The 18,847-nt window shown below is 38.6% G+C and overlaps 2 protein-coding genes across 2 annotated transcripts in view; one reads left to right on the forward strand and one right to left on the reverse strand.

The window, feature by feature from the left end:
• The window catches only part of LOC106904111 (ras-related protein Rab-26-like), an 82,821-nt gene that overhangs the window by 52,178 nt on the left and 11,796 nt on the right, over positions 1–18,847 (forward strand). The window lies entirely within an intron of this gene.
• LOC106904110 (uncharacterized) lies at positions 10,420–15,359 on the reverse strand. Its single transcript, XM_014968268.2, has 3 exons — positions 15,218–15,359; positions 13,539–14,558; positions 10,420–12,209 (listed from the first exon to the last, which is right to left on the reverse strand). The coding sequence occupies exons 2-3, from the start codon at positions 14,518–14,520 to the stop codon at positions 12,139–12,141; spliced, it is 1,053 nt and encodes a 350-aa protein (XP_014823754.2). The 5' UTR covers positions 14,521–14,558; positions 15,218–15,359; the 3' UTR covers positions 10,420–12,138.

The following is an 18,847-nucleotide window of genomic DNA, read 5'->3' on the forward strand; positions in this document are numbered from 1 at the left end:
CCATGGATGCTCGTTATACAGTATGTGCTTACATGCCTGAACTTTTTTACATTCAGATTTTCACAATATCTAAAAAAACAATGAATAAAACTGAAATAAAGCCACTTACAACTGAACCCATAAATGAAATGGATTATGAAGTCTGTAAACAAAACTGTCCTTCAATAACTATTCATCATCACAATGGAAATTATGAAACATTTTAGTTTATCGTGTGATTGATTTATTGCGAAAGCTTTAGTCAGACTTTGTCGAACCTAACTCCAAACCTCAGAGTATGTTATTGGGATTTTATGTGATAGGACAAAGAAAAAAAGCACAAAAAATCCCATTTTCTACAAAATATCTCCCACTCAGTCAGATTGGATGGGGATCATCAGTTATTTCCATCTTTTGCCTCAGATCATCAGTTCAGCTTAGGTCTGGACTTTGACTGGGACATTCCAACGAGTGGCTCTGGTTTGATCTCAACTATTTAGCAAAGGATTGCTATTAATTTAGTTCCCTCCATCGTTCCATCCACTCCAGCCAGCTTTCCTGTTCCCACAGCATGACACCGCCACCACATTTACCCAACCAGATGTGTTCAGAATGATGGTGCTTGTTAATTTTCCATTCCATTTTGAATTTAGCATTAAGCTAAAGTGTAATATTGGAGCAGAGCTCCATGTTCCACATGTTTGCTTTGTTCCACATAAGGTTTATGACAAACTCATGGCTTCCTGTCCACAGTGCTGTTCCTCTTGCCACCCTCAGATGGAGCCAGATCTGTTGTGTGCATGATTTCTGCAACAACCAGAGAACACATATGCGGGAAAGCGTTCCTTTGAACCATGGATTAAATTCTGGGATGAAAAGCAAGCATGTGAAGCAAATTTAATCCATCATAATTCAAATTTAAGAAGCAGCTTCGCTTCAGTTTTCATTTACTTCCCTTCAGCAGACTAATCCTTTTTTCTCCCTCATGTCAGCAAACAGCTCTGACACGTCTTCAGTGAGACGCATCGACTCTGCTCCACATTGAGGTTTCCACTGTTAGGCAGTGAGTGTGTTTAGTTCCCATCATCAGGACAAAACAGCCCCAATGGCCAGAGCAGATGCAAACCCAGTAGGAGGCTGATGAACAGTGGATGTGCGTGTGTGAGTGTGTGTCTGTGTGTGTGTGATTGTTGACCAGGCTGTTTTTGTTTTTGGGGCGGTCGGAGACAACACCTGTTCAACACAGAGCTTGGAAACAGATTTGAGGTACATTATACAAGATGTCTTTATGGAGGACAGCAGAGTGATGGTGGAGTTTGGCTCCAGGTTGTGTTGTCAACACATCTCTGTACACTTGAGTATTCACTACCCAGTGTATACATCATCACAATACGATACTTAGACCTTTTTTGAAATCTCCACCAAAAAATGAATCAGTCTGGAAAAACTGAAATTATTGATAGCTAATAAAAACCACCAAACCCACTCTAAAAACAAACTAAAACTAACTGAATTAGACAAAAAGTAAAAAAATAAGTAAATAAAATGATTACAACCTGACTCATTAACCAGCCAATACTAGCATTTTATATGGTCACTTTACAAAAGCTGAAAAGCAAAAGAACATGTGTAATAGACATAAAAACTAAACTGCATGATTTAATGTTCTATATTTTGCTTCGGGCTGATGGTAGACTCTCAAAAAGCTGACCAACCAACTTCCTCATCCTTCTATTTTGAAATATCTCTGGGTAAAGTAAACTGAGTGAATCATTGACATGAGCTCATGAAAAACCTGACTGACTCTTAAGACTCACTTCTCTAACTTTCCAATAGTCGTGTCCATGTATTAAAATTAAAATGTTAAAAATAACACAATTGTAATCATCAGCGCTTTTAAGCAGATATTATTCTACCACTTTTTACTTCTGCATACATAACTACATCACAGTTTAAACATACTGTGTATGGATGCCATTAAAACGTGCGGCTTTTACTCTCGCATGCTAAGCTAATGCAAAATTCATGCTAATTCTTTGCTTGTTAGAGAGAAATATTCCAGTGTGCCTCAGCAGGGACAGAACCTTGCACCAAACGGATTAACAGATGAGTTTATTTTAAACTCGTGTCGACTACACAGCTTTCCAAGGCCGCTGCACAAGGCTGTCTCCTATAGTGTGAATCCATTAGCAGCTGAGGCTGGAGGTGGAGGCTGAAGGGCAGCGAAATGATGGCGAGATAAAGGAGTTGGGCGCGCTGCTGTCCATCTCCCACTGTCTCACTCTGGCACCCAGGCTTTCCTTTTCTCTCTCGCTCTTCTTTTCACTGCTGCCAACAAGGCCCTCTTCTATCCGCCTTTCTTTGCTGCTTTTACCACTTATGCTGCATCTCAAACCACTTAGCTCCTTAAGGTCGTCTAATTGCAACTTTTTGCATTTGCTTAAGTGCGTCTTATTTTTTGTAACATTTGAATAGGTTTTATGCAGATTGTAAAATGTTTTGGGCTCTTTGCATTTGTCTGAGACTCTTTTCAAGTACATTTTCTTTGACGCTGGGGATTATTCCACAGATAAATACTAAGGGTAAACATTTACAATCACTGACTGCTAATGTTAACCTTGCATATTATCATTTAAAATGTTATGGAATTGCACTTTTTTGTTCTCCAGAAATCCTGTTGTAACCAAACTAGCAGACTTTCACAAGCACAAACTTGGTGGCTAGATTTGTCACCCGATATAAAAAATGTAATGGCAAACATTATGTAATATTCATACTGCTTTGTTTAGTAAAGCAAAGGTTTAGAATTGGTCACACTAGTGTTGCCAAAATCCTTATATAGAAAGTCAAAAACAGACGGCACAAAAAATAAGATGTTATGTTCAAAACACTTTTAGTTTTATTGAAGTTTGCAATATTTTTGCATACTTTTCATTGTATAAATACTTTTAAGACAAGTTCAGGTACATTTTATATTGGGATTTAATCAACTCCCATAGTAAATGTTTCCTTTTATGGTCACCGAAGATAATAAATGTTGTTTCATTAAAGTGGAAAAATTACATTTTTGAGGTTTACCTTTATGTCAACAATATTTCTACAATAATTTTTCAGTCACAAAAAATAGCATCTGTTGAAATGTAGATTGTATCCCGACACTTCAATGACTTCTAGACTTAAACTAAAAAGTTGGTGTCCCAACACTGAACCTTGTGGGATTCCCCTTTTTTTGTTATTTACGGTGTGATACTGCATCATCTAATAGTACAGTCCTTGTTTCTGTTTGATCAATAAATGCTCATGCTAAAGCAAGATAAAAACTATCATCTAGTCTGTTGGCACAGTCAGCTTTGTTGCTTCCTGTCCAGTGTTCTCTGCTCCCAAGAGAACAGACAGTATTAATGTAAAACTAAAATCTCCCACACGTGTGGGATAAAACAGAGCTGTAATATCTTTAGCTTTGTTGCTTCCTGTCCAGTGTTCTCCATCTTTAGCTTTGTTTTATTCTGAAAATCTCCACAAACTGATGACATCACACTTGAACTGCATGCGTCTAAATGTACATAGGTAAATTTGATTAAAGGTCATTGTCACCTGATTTCACCGTTGTCATAGTGACTCGATGCTTTTCAGCACATGCTTGAATAGTTACATAAGATAGTTTGTTAAACTGACACATTTCAGTTTAATTAAGAGTGAAAGCATTATTATCATCATCACACAGCTGTGTACAATGTTTTATTTGTCTCCATAGCTGAAACCTCAAAACATGGCAATACTAAGTGCTTTCAAGTAGTTTAATGATACACAGGCAAAAATCATGTTTGTCTTTCAGAATATAAAAGCTATAATTACACCCATCCACATCAGGGACTTAATTGATAACTTACTGTCGTCCTGTGATTGTCGTCATGCCAACTACTTCTTGAGTAATACCTTCTTTTTTCTGCCATCCCTGCTGACATTTAATTGGAGCGTTATTGTCTCCCACAATGGTGGGTGTGTCCAGTTTTCAATTCAAATTATGCTAAAATGTTCCGAGCTTGTTTGGTCTTTTGGTGTAATTACAGCCGTCTGCAGCTTAATTTGAATAATCAGAACAAATGAAACAAATCACTGAGTAGAAAGTGCTGGAAGCAGCCAAATAACATCACCTCAGGCTGCTGCCTAATCTCTAAAAGACACATCATCATCAGCCGTGTGGAGCGGTAACATTTCAGCAAGCTGAAGGTTTTAAGACGCCCGTATCGAGGCCGTACAGCTGCTGCCATGGCACCTGGACACCCTGATGGGTTAGGATTTCTGCTTAAATGCCAAAAAAAAAAAAAAACTCAAGAAGTGCGGCTGGAAGCACAAACATACAGCGGGGCTTCTATTGACCAACATGCTCCCGCTCAAAGGCCACGAGGGGAGGGAGATCACTAAATCTTTAAATCAATGAAAACCTTCCTGCAGCAGGAAAGATTTGTTTTTCTGAGACATTCCCTTATCAACAGAGTAGAAATCAATGAGATGTACACCTGGTGTCTGCTGGCACACGACTGGATAAATGTTTACGCAGAATGGAGGGGGGGAAGAAAAAGAAAAAAATGGCAGACCAAGTTGCACAATTAAAAATAAACAATAATATTCTGGTTTATTTAGAAAGAGAAAAATAATGTAGTGTCCAGTAAAGTTCATACAGAAGTCTGCAAAATCCAGCTTTCACTTTGAGCTAATTAGCTCGCAGCTAATTAGAGTAATGAACTAATTAGCATATTAGCTAAATATTTAGCATCGACCTAAGCAATTAGTTGCAAGCAAAATATTTAGCTAACAACCTAAATAATTTGGTAACCAGCCGTGTGTTTAGCCTGCTTGCTAAATATTTAGTTTTGAGCAAAATATTTAGTTTGGAAAATAAATGTTTTGCTTGAGAATTAAATGTTTAGTTTGGAAAATTTAATATTTTGTTTGGAGAAAAATATTTAGTTAAAATAAATATTTAATTTAGATCTAAATATTTAGTTTGTGAACTAAATATTCACAACTATATTAAATATTTAGTTCACAAACTAAGTACTTGTTTAATTTGTAACTTAAATATTTATCCTACTAGCTGAATATAACACTTGGTAGCTAACTATTTAATTTGTAAACTAAATATTTAGCTTGTGAAATAAATGTATAATTTTGAACTATACATTCAATATAATTTTGAAAATGAAAACCCATATCTTTTTCTCCATGACATCCTTAAAAAAAAAACCCAAAAAAACAAATGTTGCTGTTCTTTTTTTTCTGTGTAACTTTACAAGCAGCGGCCCATATATTTCCGGCTATAGTAATAATTAAATTATTGTCAAAGTTTCATATGTTTTGTAATTTCAGTAAATTTGTCTTATATTACGATTTTAAATCTGTCTCATTTTCTTCTGCCTGTGCTGCTTTTTCCTTGAAGCTCCCTGCCCTTCGCCTCCATGGTAACCACAGTGTTTTTTTTCATGTGTTTTTTTTTCCTAAAAAGCCGTCCCCACTGTTAGCTGGCTTATCAGTGGCGGATGGAAGCAGCATGAAAAGGCCAGCCTGTGTCCCATCGTTATGTAAAGTACAAAGAATAGATTGTTAATTCATTTTTCTAGCCTGCCAGGAGAAACTTTAATAGCTTCATTCCCAGTTTGCTTCAATTATGAACAATGTATTCTCAGTTGAATCCTTCAAAACAGCTGTATTTTGAGAGAAAATTTTAATTTAAAAAGTTTAAATCCCAATTTCTGCAAACCCTAATCCCTGATAAAATATAATTTCTAAAATGGAGGTAATCGAATAAATTGAACGAAGTTGACATAAATCCCACGAGTTTGCTGATAATGGCTAATAAAACATTCTTACATGAGGCGTACTAGAATCCAGAAAAAAAAAAAAACTTGATGCAATCAATATCAAAACTTCATTGTCACTGTGTGAAGTATTAATATTGACCATCTGTATGAAATAGTCCTAAACACACTGTTATTAAAATGTAGGATTAAATGCCGAATTACTCTGAGGCCAGACTGCTACACTATGATGAAGAAACATGTGACGAATGTTTCAGAAGAACCTGTACTGACATTTCTGCAGCATTTTGACATACGTCACCTATAGAGGAACTTATATGAATGTCTAAAATCAAAACCCTGCGGCTAGAAATGTTGAGCATTTCACAGAAGCCTCTCGGCGAGCTGTAACAGGGATAATGAGGTGGGATCAGGTTCAGAGTGTCTAGTCTTGATGATAACCTTGTGTTTTTTTCCCTGCCTTTTCTTGACTGTGCTGCCAAACCAAGCAGAGAAGTTTGAACACCCACATATGCAAACTCATGCACATATTGGGTAAACAAATTCTGACAATGCTCACATGATGTGCCGTCCCGCGCTCATGCAAACTAATAAGCGTCGGTGTGTTCAGCCTGTTCAGCCCGTGCTGCTCACCCCGCTGGGTGGAAGAAGATTTCCTCCTGTCCCTCTTTATGTCCCGTCTCGTTATTTCTTCTCGGACTCCATCTGTCCAGCTCACTCACACTTTTTCGGAAGTTTCGGTTATTTACTTGAAATCAATTCGCAGGAAAATTTCTAGAATAGATTCACTTCAGCTTCATGGTTAATCTTGCTTATGAAAATAGACAGCTCTATACCTTATGTAACTTAGAAATATTTGCTAAAACTGTCACTATGTTGTGATAGTATAACATGAGAAGGATCATTTGTGAAAACATCAGGCTCCTCTGCCTCCTACCTGCTACTGTTCACATCCTCCTCCTGGCTCTCCGCTACGCTGCAGCTAGCTCCACACCACCGAGCCTGCCGTGAATGCTCAGGCTAGTTAGCATTGGCACTGACGATGGCAGACAAAAAGTTTTTCTTAAACAGAAATTTATTTCTCCGCCATAAGCACGTTGAATTAATTGCTAACTAGCCTCAGCAACTTGCCATTTTACGCTACAGCTAGGTCCAAAAAACAGCCTGCCGTGAATGCTGAGGCTAGTTAGCGTTGAAACCAAGACTGCTGATTAAACGTTTTCCTGGAATGGTAAGTTGTTTCTGCCATCAGCACATTGAGCAGTCCATTTAAAAGCTCATTAGCGTTAGCAAATTAGCATTAGTTTAACAAAGGCAGTCAGTGCCTCATGGAAAGTTTTCCTGTTTTTGCACTTTATACTCTTTATACTTTTTTATTCTTGTGTTTAAAGAAAGCCACTTTATGTGGAGGTATGAGACGTTACATTTGTAATGTTTTAAGTTTCCATTTTTTATCCAATTGAAGCTCCCATTATGCTTCACTGTTAAATGTACACATTAAGCCATCCATCTATTGCTTTGTAAGCAGATTCAGTCAAATCAAAATGTATTTTCTAGTTATGTACCTTAGATCATATCTAGAAATAAGATTAGAAGTTTGAACATTAAGTATGAGAACCCCTGATACAGAGGAATCCAGGTGTCTGAAGTCAAAACAGTGGAATAAACAAGTTTATTCATTTTAAAAAATAGTGTTATTCTCAGACGAGACATCAGAGGTGGAAGCTTGCCCTGTTTTCCCCACATATGCATGCTGGTGACCCGAAATGTGGCTTCACACTATGTGACATGTCATGCAGTCCTTCTTTTCCAGGTGTCACGGCATAAGAAAAATAGCGATTTTTGCTGTCAGTGCCTGTCACTGCAGCCTGCATTTAAAAAAGAAATAAAACATAGCAAGACAGTGGCTCAGTTGCTGTCAGCATGATTCTAAATGTACAAATAAATTTAAGGAAATAACAGATGAAATGCATTTTACAGTGTTTTTACGATCTGTGAATTTATGTGGTATTTTTGCTTCTTGTTTCACATTAAAACACCAGGAAAAAATGCAACTTAACACTTTAACTCATTATGATGTTTAGTTTGCAGAATTAATGCTTAATGGAAAAGAGATACAGCCAGCATTTGTATTCTGCTCCTCTTACCTTGATAACCTTGATAAAGAAAATCCTGTTCAATCCAGTTGCCTTCAGAAGTAACAAAAAGAGAATATTCTCGTTATAAATACTTGCCGTTCTATTAAGACATTAAATGTTGGTCAGGGAGCATTAGTGAGAAAACATGAAAACAGCAGACACATCAGGGAGGAAATGAGCAGGTCACACGGAGAGTGATTGACAGCGCTTAGACCCACCTCCTGGCTCTGATTGGTTATTTCTAATTAGCACAGGGAGAAGGCAGAAGAGCACTTTAACATTTTCTACTCATTGTTCTGACAGATTCTGTCTCATAACATAGTGTCAACATTGTGACAGTTTCAACAAATATTTATTTATTTGTTTTAATAAAAGTTGCATACTGCAGCTTCAAAATATATTAAAGTTTGTAGTTTTAACAAAACAAAATTGAGAATCCTTAACTGGGAGTTTATACTTTAACCTGACACTGATCAATTTTGTTCAAATGTGTAATTTTATATTCTGATTTTATTTTAATTTAGAATTAAAATAGACATGGAAGGAATCAGGAAACAGTAGAAACATCTCTGCTGGATGTCAGGATGAAACAATCAGTGGCGGCTTAAGATTCTCTACTGGCCCCTTTTCTCTTTTTACATTGTTAGGATGCTGTGCTGCCTCTCAGTGATTGCTGGCGGTACTTGTGGCACTTCCTAACATCTGTTCTCATTTGTAATCATGGCAGAAATACTTCTTTTATATTATTATTTAGCATGCAAGTGCAGCTGACTGAGCTTTTAAAATGATCCCACAGACACCTGGGAAAAGATTGAGCTCCTTGGCAGGTTAAGTAGCAGGAGCCAAACGAAAAAGGAAGGAGGAGAAATTTGAAACTATTTCTTCACATGATTGTCATGGTGATTAAGGTGTCTGGGAAGTAAATTAGTCCTTGAAGTGCCAACAATGAGAAGTGACAGAGCTGTAGGATCTTGACTGAACAGCAGAACCTCCTCACTTGGCTTTCAGACTGCAGACAGAGAGCAGCATGCTGGTTGGAGTCTGCAGGAAGTGATGCAGAGCATGAAGCATCGGTTTGGCCCCTGCAGCTCACAAAATGTATTTAAATCTAAAAACTGAGTCCCAGTGCATTCACAGCAGTATCTGGAGAATTCAACATCACCTCTTTTTGTCAACTCTTCTTATTTTGAATGAATTTCTCTATATTTCTGATGTCATTTCCTTTTGAGGATTAATATTTTATTACACAATTTAATTCCAAACTAAACCTCTCCCACATGTATGTCTTCTTCAGTCAGTCAGTTTATTCACTCGACTTAACAAATTTCATCATTAATTAACTAATACACTTATGAAAAGGAAGCAGGGAGAAGCACAATATTCTACAAACCTGTCCCTAAGTACAAAGCACATTTTCAGGGATATACATGAAATTAACCATATAAACTTCAAACAGTATATCATTCTCCTCTTTAACTCAAAAATATATTAGATTTAGTAATTTTTTCTTGTAAATGTTTTAAATGGATTCATAGAGGATTTTTTTCCTACTCCTCATCCAAACTATTCCATAATTTTACTTCATGCACAGAAATGCACATTTACTTTAAAGTGGTACACAGTTTTACTTTTGAAATCGTACTTCCTTCTGTTTTTTATATTACTTGAGCCTCAGAAAATTGACTTTTGTAAATGGTTGTTTCCAGCCTGCTCTGGTTGAATTTAGTTTTTTTATCGGTAAGCCATAGTGATCAGAATTAGAAGAAAGAAATGTCAGTGTGTGACGAATCTGTATGAGTTTTACTTTCTGAAATAGGGATCAATGTCAGGTGCGGTGGGTGAGAGGTGGTGAGGAGAGACGCAGAGACCCAGGTTGTAGAAGAAAATGATGACTTTAACGAAGATCCTCAAAACAGTCCAGATCAGGCAGCATGGCAGAGAGTTAGCACACAGCTAATTACCGGTAGCAACTGAAAACCTGAAGACTGAAAACGAGAGCTAGACCAACACAGGACTTCACAGTTCTACTGTGATTGCAGGCAGACTAATGACATACGTTTGACAAGGACCCAACAAGAGACAGAGACAACAGGTGGACTTAAATACACAGGGAGGGTAATCAGGTAACTAGACACACCTGGGAAGCAATCAACGGGGAAGACGCAGAGACAGAGACTCACAGGAAGGAACTGAACACAGAAAACCCTTAAAAATAAATACACAGAAACACGGATCAGATCATGACAATCAAAACTTAACTTTTTCACAGCATTCCAATTTTTTGTGACATACCTGTAAACAGCAGGTCCCGGACAATCACTACTAACGGTTAATTTCAGCGACTTCTGTTTTGTCTGAATTTAAAAGCAGAAAATATTTTCCACCAGAGTGTGTGCATCTTCAATAGAGTTTCCATCGAGCCAAGAAAATTCAACGCCTGATCCGATGTGACTCACACCTGAAGTAAACCCAACGTATTATAATTCAGATTTTACTGCTTTTATTTTTAGATCTCCATTAATGTTAACATTGTAACTTCTCCCATTTTTAGCTTTTATCAAATCAAGTTTATTTGTATATCACATTTCAGCAACAAAGCAGTTCAAAGTGCTTTACATCATAAAGACACAAAAAATACAGAACACACTGAAGCATTACATTAGTAAAAGCCTCTCTGTTGCTTTCTATCTGGTCATTTGTTGTAACATCAGGATGAGTCGAGTGCAAATCATCTGGGATGTGTGACTGATAGGAGCCGAGACACATGCTGCGTCTCAACTTCTGCACCTTACTTTCTTTACTTCCTAAACCTATCTTATCCTATCTTCACCTCTATTTAAACTAAGTAGATTAACAGAAAATAAGTAAACCAAGTAGATTAACAGAACTCTGTATTGTGCATCCTCATTTGGTTGGTCATGTGACAGTGATGCAGTGTAGGATTGTGGAGAGTTTAACTGAAGCAGTGATGAAGTCAGTGTCATTGTTTTTTTTTTTATCGTCAAAAGGATTGTGAAACATTCATAAAATGTATGCATCAGTTAATATTGGTTATTTACCATAACAGCAATATTAATTTTGGATATTGATATCGGCCCAAACTGTCAAATCGGTGCATCCCTGGTAACTTTGGTGAGGCATCCAGTCCTGGGAAGGTTCACCACTGTTCCATGTTTTTTATGTTCCAAATACGTTTCCACACCAACGAAAGCTAAAATATTTGGTGACGAGGTTAAAAAGCGAAGGAAATCTTCCAGGCTTCACCTTAATATGTGCAATATGTAGCATGATATTTAGGTAGAGACTGGTTTTCCCCCTCAGATGCTTCTGTCAGAGTAGAGGTTTTGAACATAACCGCATCTGAAGCTTGTTTAAAGTTTCATTGTCACTTTATGAGGAAGCCGCGGGGCAACAGACAGCTTCATACGCTTATTAACAAGTTTCTTCTCCATAAAAAGGTTCTTTACAATCTTATCACCCACTCTGGGTTAGTGGGTCCTGGATGTACGGGAATTAAAATGTGGATGAGGATTAATGTGTTAATAACATTTCTGTGGTTATCTACACCTCCCAGAGCTGCAAACCTATTACATTATGAAGAAGAATTGAATCCCGCTAGGAAGGGAAATGTCAGATTTATTGTAAACTCGGGTTGTGCACATTTGGATTTAGTTTGAAATCTTATTCATAAAAAGCTAATTTTTGCTGGATAAATTCACTATTCTCATGTCCATGTTGTTGTTTTTAATAATAAAGGGAATCTGCTGTTTTTCATACACATAATCTGACATGTCGACAAACGGTAGTTAAATCACGATGCCTCATTATCTTTGTTTCAGACTTTTTGTTCAACTCAGATGAGGTAATTGCATATAAACAAATTTTACTAAATTTAATTCAAAAGTAATTGCATACCTGGGTTTGTACAAACATTTTCAGTCACACCAATAATTTTCACAAACAAAACACAAACTGCAATTGTAAGACGGCACAGATGCTTTGGGGGTGGGGGAGTAAAATATTGAAGTAATGAGACATTTTTGTTTTCAACAATTTCAGCAATATTAGTCCTAGAGCATAAAACCATAAAAAAACAAAAAAAAACTTGACTGAATGTGTCTTCGGGAACACTTTGTTCTCTCAGTTTCACACCCCGTGGTCGTAATTTGTGAAGCTGAGGAGGAGACTCTTCAGTTATCTCCTCACATTTCACGGCCGGGGGAAGTGCCGGGTTCACCTGTCCTGTTGCAGACGTTATCAAGATGCAGCTCGGCTGAAAGAAAGTTAATGCTGTTAGCATTGATTTCAAGTGTTAGGCCGTCTCTTTCTTCTCTTCACATCCTAAAGAAAATCATTGGAAGTTAATCAGGATGAAAAACACTCTGGGCTGTCCACTTTGTTGTGGGGGCAAACTGCAAAAACTGCCTCATGCATCATTTATAATTTTGTATTTATTTATTTATTTTTTTCCAAAAAAGCTTGACTTCATAGGATAATGTGATGTTTGTGGGCGAGGAAACTGACATTAAATTTCCAAAATTGTAACAGCGTCTTCAAATTTTCAACTCTGACTGTGAAATGGATTTAAAGCAGCTTTCTCAGTGAGTATTTCACAATAAATATTCTTCATTCAGAAGTTTAACTCAGGTGTTACTAATTATGCTGCCCTCAAAGTAAAACACTTCCTACCTTGCTACAACCCTCATAAATGTTACCAATTGACCTGAAATTTTAGAATATTTCAGAAATAAATGGTTAAATAAAATAAATATTTTCACAGACATGTTTAAAAATGATCAATTTGTAGAATCACAATCAGTCTGTAGTCTACAAACAATCAGTTTGTAGAAAATGAAGAAATCCTCAAAAAGGTTGAAAAAGTTCTGCATATACTGATATCACCAGTAGATCGACAAACATATTTTTTATACCTAAATTAAATGAAATTCTAATTACGGGGTTTCTGCAGAGCTAAATGACTGCTAATGTGATGCCAGCATTGGAGCAGAAGGGAATCTAAAAGTTACATGATGATGGTTCTGAAGGACTGGAGTTGGGCACCCTTGTCTTATACAAACACAGATGTTTCTTCAGCTGAGAAAACGGTGACCAACCTAATGCTATTTTATGAAATTGTTAAACAGCTTTTATCTTGCTGAAATTAGCTAAATCTGGGGATCCATCTGAGTGTTGCCCTTCCAGCACACTCAGGATTTTGTCATGTTTCCTTATACCCATAACGTCATCTATCATCAAAGTCATTGCAGTACACCTCTTGCTGGATTAATAAATAATAATGAACTAAGCGGTAGATAACAAATTGCATCCTTTACAACAGGGGTGTCAAACTCCAGTCCTCGAGGGCCGCTGTCCTGCAGTTTTTAGATGTACCACAGGTACAAAACACTGGAATGAAATGGCTTAATTACCTCCTTCTTGTGTAGGTAAGTTCACCAGAGTCCTGCTAATGACCTAATTATTCTATTCAGGTGTGGTGCAGCAGAGGCACATCTAAAAGTTGCAGGACACCGGCCCTCGAGGACTGGAGTTTGACACCTGTGCTTTACAAGATTGTGAAAGTTTATTTCTATGTGCAACTCACCCATTTTTGTGGCACACATGTTGTTATGGCCCTTATTCTGCCAGTGTTCAGACGTTTGCTTCATTGCAGTGATCTTGTTGATATTGACTGTAACCGGCCTGCGAGGCTGCCGTGAACAATCAATCAGCTGCGCTATTTTCCTGGCCATGGCCGTCTTCTCTGGAACAGGGGGCGGTATTTTCCGAGGTGAAGCAGTCACCCTTACCTGGCTTTGACCCGGCTCATCAAAGACGTCGTCCGATTCATCGGAAAGGCTAACTCGCCGGAGATGCACGGCATGGAGCTGCTCAAGAGTCACCACAGGCAGAGTCTTCCCGAGCAATTTCAAGAAGGCAGAGGACTCGGAGTGGTGGCGGCGGGAAGGTTTGGGAGCGAGTGCAGGTTTGGTTTGAGACGAAGGCTCCGGGTTTGGAGATCTGAGAGTAGGGAGAGTGGGGAGAGGGATTTGCAGAGACAGCCTCTTGGTGCGGTTCTGAGATGAGTTAGACCTGGATTTGGGTTGTATTTTCCATCCTAAAGGATCTGGGCCGATGATGACGGATGTGGGAACAGAAGTTGGGGAACAACAGGAGGAGGTGGAGGAAGAAGAGGAAGACGTCGATGAAAAGATCCCAATGGTGGGGCATGAGTATCGCTTGAAAGACGAATGCGAGGATGTCTCTAGTCGCAGAAGGGAAGCAGTGCGCTGAGGAGGGTCGGGTTCCTTCTTGTTCTTCCTCACCATGATGACAGGCGGTGTCTGGCATTTACAGAAGTCAACTGACCACCGTCTCTGATGAGAGCGAAAGCTCACGTTGGATGTCAAGACCGTCAAGTTCGGTCTCTCTCTGGGGACGTGGCTGGGTGTTGTTGAACATCTTGGCCCTGGACTCTCTCTGCTCTGTGCTCTGATGCCGACGGTATTTACATGACACACTTTTTCTCTCATTTTAACAGAGCTGTGACAAGCAGAGGCTATATCTCCCGTGGAACATTTCTTCATCTTGCTTGGTTGAGTGGAACCTTGATGTGAAAAGAACTCTGAGTAGAAACACAGAGAAGAAGGAAAGGGTGTGTTCAGGATGTTTTGCATCTAAAAAGAGGAACAGCAGACACCCATCTGGACTTGTTAAAATAAAGTTTCAAAACCACTGACTTTTCACAACAGGAACTCTTCCAGGAGTGGCAACACATGTCCTAAGCATTGTACATCAGACAAACCACACCTTTCCTAATGAGAAATGACATGCCATAGATAAACGCTTCTCTTTAAATGAAGAACATTTTAGAACCTTTTTAATAAAAGATTCACTGTGACTTTTGAAGTCCGCAGTCAAACAATAAGTAAAAAAGATTTACTGTATACTCTAAAATGGTTTTAAAGAAATCCATTCGATTCATTACTTTAACTTTGTTGATGCTGATCTTTCCTTAAAGTTTGTTCTTTCTTACATTTTACAAATGTATACTTCTCCTGATTAAAAAAAAAACTAGTGTAGTAGAATTGATCAGTAGAAACTTGTTCAGCAAATGTTAAATATGTAAATGTGAGGGCATTTTTGACAACACATTTTAGTGAACACTTACTCCTTTCATACTCATAAATTCAAACTTAAAATAAGAATATCAACTATTAAGGTTTATATCAAGCTTACACTTGATTGTGAAATGTAATATATCAAACGTGAGAAGCTGTTTACCTGCAGCGCTGTCCTGATCTCAGTCTCGACTAATCTCTTCAGAGCTTTTGTCAGTAACATCCCCTCTCCGTCTTGGTCTCATAGCGGTCCACCCAAATCTTACCACAACTTCCTGAAAGTAACACCCTGAGAACCACAGATGCCTCAGTTCTCACACCGTCACGTAATCACATCTCACAAACACGGTTGGCAAACACCTGTTGCTGTCGTACCGTGAAGCAAGTGTGTGAAGGCCTTTAAGAAAGACATTTCCCAGGGTTGTTGTGACATATACAGATGTGATCAGGGTCTCACCTTAACAACTATGACTGAGTTCTTTTATGAATCACTAGCAGTTTCACATTCTGTATCGAAAAGCCATTACAGAGAACTGGATGTTCTCTCAGTCTGTGGGGCTTATTGGCAGCAAAGGTTTTACTGCTTTGCATTTTGAATGCCTTCTCCCCATGGTGTTTACATTTAAGTGCTCCCTGTCATAAGATTAAACGGCCTAAATGATTAGACATTTGCTTTCACACATTTCATAGCTACTTTCTGCTACACAAACTCTGTTCCAGCTGCAGGCAGAAATGTTTACAACACCAGCAGGGCGTCTCCTGGGGAGGTGATCTTGCCAGGCACTTGCAATATTTATGTTATTTTTAGTCCAGTTTTTTTTTTTTCTTTTTGCAAGAAGTCAAAAGATTGTTTTGATGTAACTTTATAAACAACCTATCACACCACACATCTCCTGGTGCAGTCCTTGGCCATGACTACTGCCAGGTTCTACTAACAGGCTCTCCTAACTGGTCTCTGGAGCCAGCCTGTGCTTTGACATATCTGCCACTGGCACATCTGGTCTTCAGTCAGCCTAAAAGAGAATAGGTGTGTTCATTGAGCTGCACTTTCCTTTAGCTGTCCGTACCTATTTCAAGTTACCACTCCAAAGTGGTTAATGGAAAAGACTCTCTCAACCTGACTGTTCTCGCAAAGGTTAGTGTCTTATCTTACTCCGGTTGTCAAGGGTTTGAAATCTAGCAATGTCTATGCCGCACTTAAAACACTCCAGACTCTGTCATGCGATGTTAATACCAAGTTGTATCAGAGCTGGGGGGTCACTGTCTATCGTCCAGAAACTCTTGCAGATCTAGCTGAAGACCTAGCCTTAAAAAGCTCATAGTTCGCTCTGATGTTACCTACGTTGTTCTAGCCTCACCTGCAAGTCGCCTTGGATAAAAACATCTGCCAAATGTAAAAACATAGCCAGCTTTCTTCTTATATCATAAATGTTCATTTTGGGATATTTGTAAAAAAAAAAAAAAAAAACTTAAATTGTTGCCTATTTATAATCTTTCAGGCTTATTTGTATGACTGTATAGGAAAAAAAAACTTGAAGTGCTTTCCTGATTTTTTTTTTTTATATGCCTTTTCATGTGCTTGAATCTCAACATGAAAGTTTCTAGGTTGTGGTCAGGTAAAAATGGGATAGCTGTTAGCATTTTATTGCTAACAGCTATTGGGAATGCCAGCCCATGTTAATATATTTTTATCTGCTGTATTCATTTAAATGCTAAGCTTTTACTGAGTTGCCATAAAATCTCAGTTAATACGTTTGTCTAGGAAAGAGACTGTGTTAATCACTCAAAGCCTGGGCCGTTGTTAATGAGACGATGTTAAGTTGATGGCAGCAGTAGCTCAGATGATGAGCCCTTCAGTGAAGGAATTTGGATATTAATGGGAAACAAGTGGTAGTTTAACTTAATAGTTAAACAGTGAAAAACCTAAATCATCTTTAGGAGTCCACTTCTGAATTTTTTTCCTTTTGGATTTGTTGTCATTTTCTATATTGATTCTTTAACAGTCATTTTGGAGGAGATTGTATTTAAAACTTCAACCATATTTGGCAAGTTGATGAATGCAGCGTGGGGTTGGGTCCTGCTTCAGTTCCAAACTGGGCTCACTAGGATGAGACAAAAAGGGTTCTACGAATATGATAGAGAAAACTCAAAATATGAACTATGTCAAAAGTCAACTCGGTGAACATTGAGATCCCATTTTAGTAATTTGAACCATAAAGGATGGAGGTTTTGTAGCAATATGCAAATTTCTGACTTCTAGAAACCTGTGAAATCTCAACTGGCCAGCAATAACTTGATAACTTGATAATAAGGTGGTTGAGCACTGCAGCCCTTTGACTGCGTCTGGCCATTCCTCCCTCTCTCTTTTTCTGCTCTGTCTGTGCTCAAAAGTCATTGTGTCGAACTGGAAGCTTTGCAAACGTCCCAAATCTGACAGCGAGTCACAAAGCATCACATGTAAACCCGGCCGAACACGTGTCCTCGGCGCATCCCGCCTCATACCGTATGCGTTCTGACTCCGCGTGTCGACAGCTAGTCCTTTTGAAGTCGGATCACTTTCAGCTCCCAAACTGGGGTTCCTTCCCCCTCCACTTCTCACCTAATCCGCCCCCAGGCTGCCGGGATCTTTAAAGGCTGCGTGAGTAATTGGCAGGTCTGTGTGTTGTTGGGGGGTGTGGGGTCGGGCTCTGCACCATTGATCTTAGTGTAATGAAACGATGTAAAGCTCTCGGGATACTGTAAACCTGCACACAGGGGGGAGGGATTACTGCTGATCTGAGAGCTCTTTTTTTGATGATTCACACACTGAACACTAGAGGAAGACAAGTGTGTGTGTGTTTGTGTTTGTACACTATACAGAACCTGTGTTTTAAGAGAAAGCTCTGACCTTTTTTCCTGTTTCTTTCAATAGCAATGAAATATGTTTGCTCCCTGCTAGCAAGAGTCAATATGTGCTTATTGATGCTTGAAATGGTAACGGCAGCTCTCTGTTCAACTCACCGTCTACACTTGATTTGAGTGTTTCTTTCATTTTAGTGGACTGCACATCATCCAGTAGGGCACTCTGCTTTCAATGTACTTAAAGATGGAGGAGATGGAGAGAACAATGGGCCCAGAGCAACTTGGCACTCAAATCTGGTAGAGAGACATTGTGTTTGAAGCTTTTTGTTCATGGTGTTAGAACTCAGAAACTGACAGAGCTAAAACGGATAACACAGATTTGAGGTCTGTTCCCTTGTCGTTTGGTCGGTAGAATAAAAGACCTCAGATTTTTGTTTGTTGAAGGGAAGCGTGAAAGGTGGAAGGCTGTCAGGATCGAGAACCTTCTGCGGGAATAAAAACGGTTCTTTCAACTGTGTGGTAGATGTAAGCTGGGTGATTGCTATAAACATTTACCAGAGAATGCTCAACTTCCATGTTCCAGATTGTGTTCATTTCAGTTTATTTATGTAGCACCTATTTGCAACAAATGTCGTCTCAAAGCACTTTACAAAAAAAAAAGCGTACATGTGTTCCAGTCGATCCCAGAATACTTCTGTTTTTCTTAATAGAAACCAGCATACCCTGATCAAACTCCAATTTGACTTTTACACAAACCCACACTCACACATCATCAGGATTAACAGGATAATGACAGAAAATCAAACTATTCATCATCATCCGTGGACAGAAAATTACACAAGATTGAAAGTTAATGAAGTCCTTAGCAGGGCACTCTTGGATCCCGTTGGACTCATTATTTAGTATCTTGTCCTTCAGATAGTTTTAAGTAGAAGAAGCCCATCTTTCAAGG

The sequence above is a fragment of the Poecilia mexicana genome, unplaced genomic scaffold (genome assembly GCF_051168715.1).
Source record: "Poecilia mexicana isolate PSO_F unplaced genomic scaffold, ASM5116871v1 scaffold_19, whole genome shotgun sequence".
Classification (NCBI taxonomy): Eukaryota; Metazoa; Chordata; class Actinopteri; order Cyprinodontiformes; family Poeciliidae; genus Poecilia; species Poecilia mexicana.

What these genes read in the sequence shown, in the direction of transcription:
- LOC106904110 (XM_014968268.2), bottom strand. Translation starts at nt 14,520, where the DNA reads ATGAAGAAATGTTCCACGGGAGATATAGCCTCTGCTTGTCACAGCTCT. An exon ending in CATGTGTGCCACAAAAATGG is followed by an intron (nt 12,210 to 13,538) that starts GTGAGTTGCACA and finishes ACTTTCTTTCAG; the next exon opens with CCGAGCTGCATCTTGATAAC.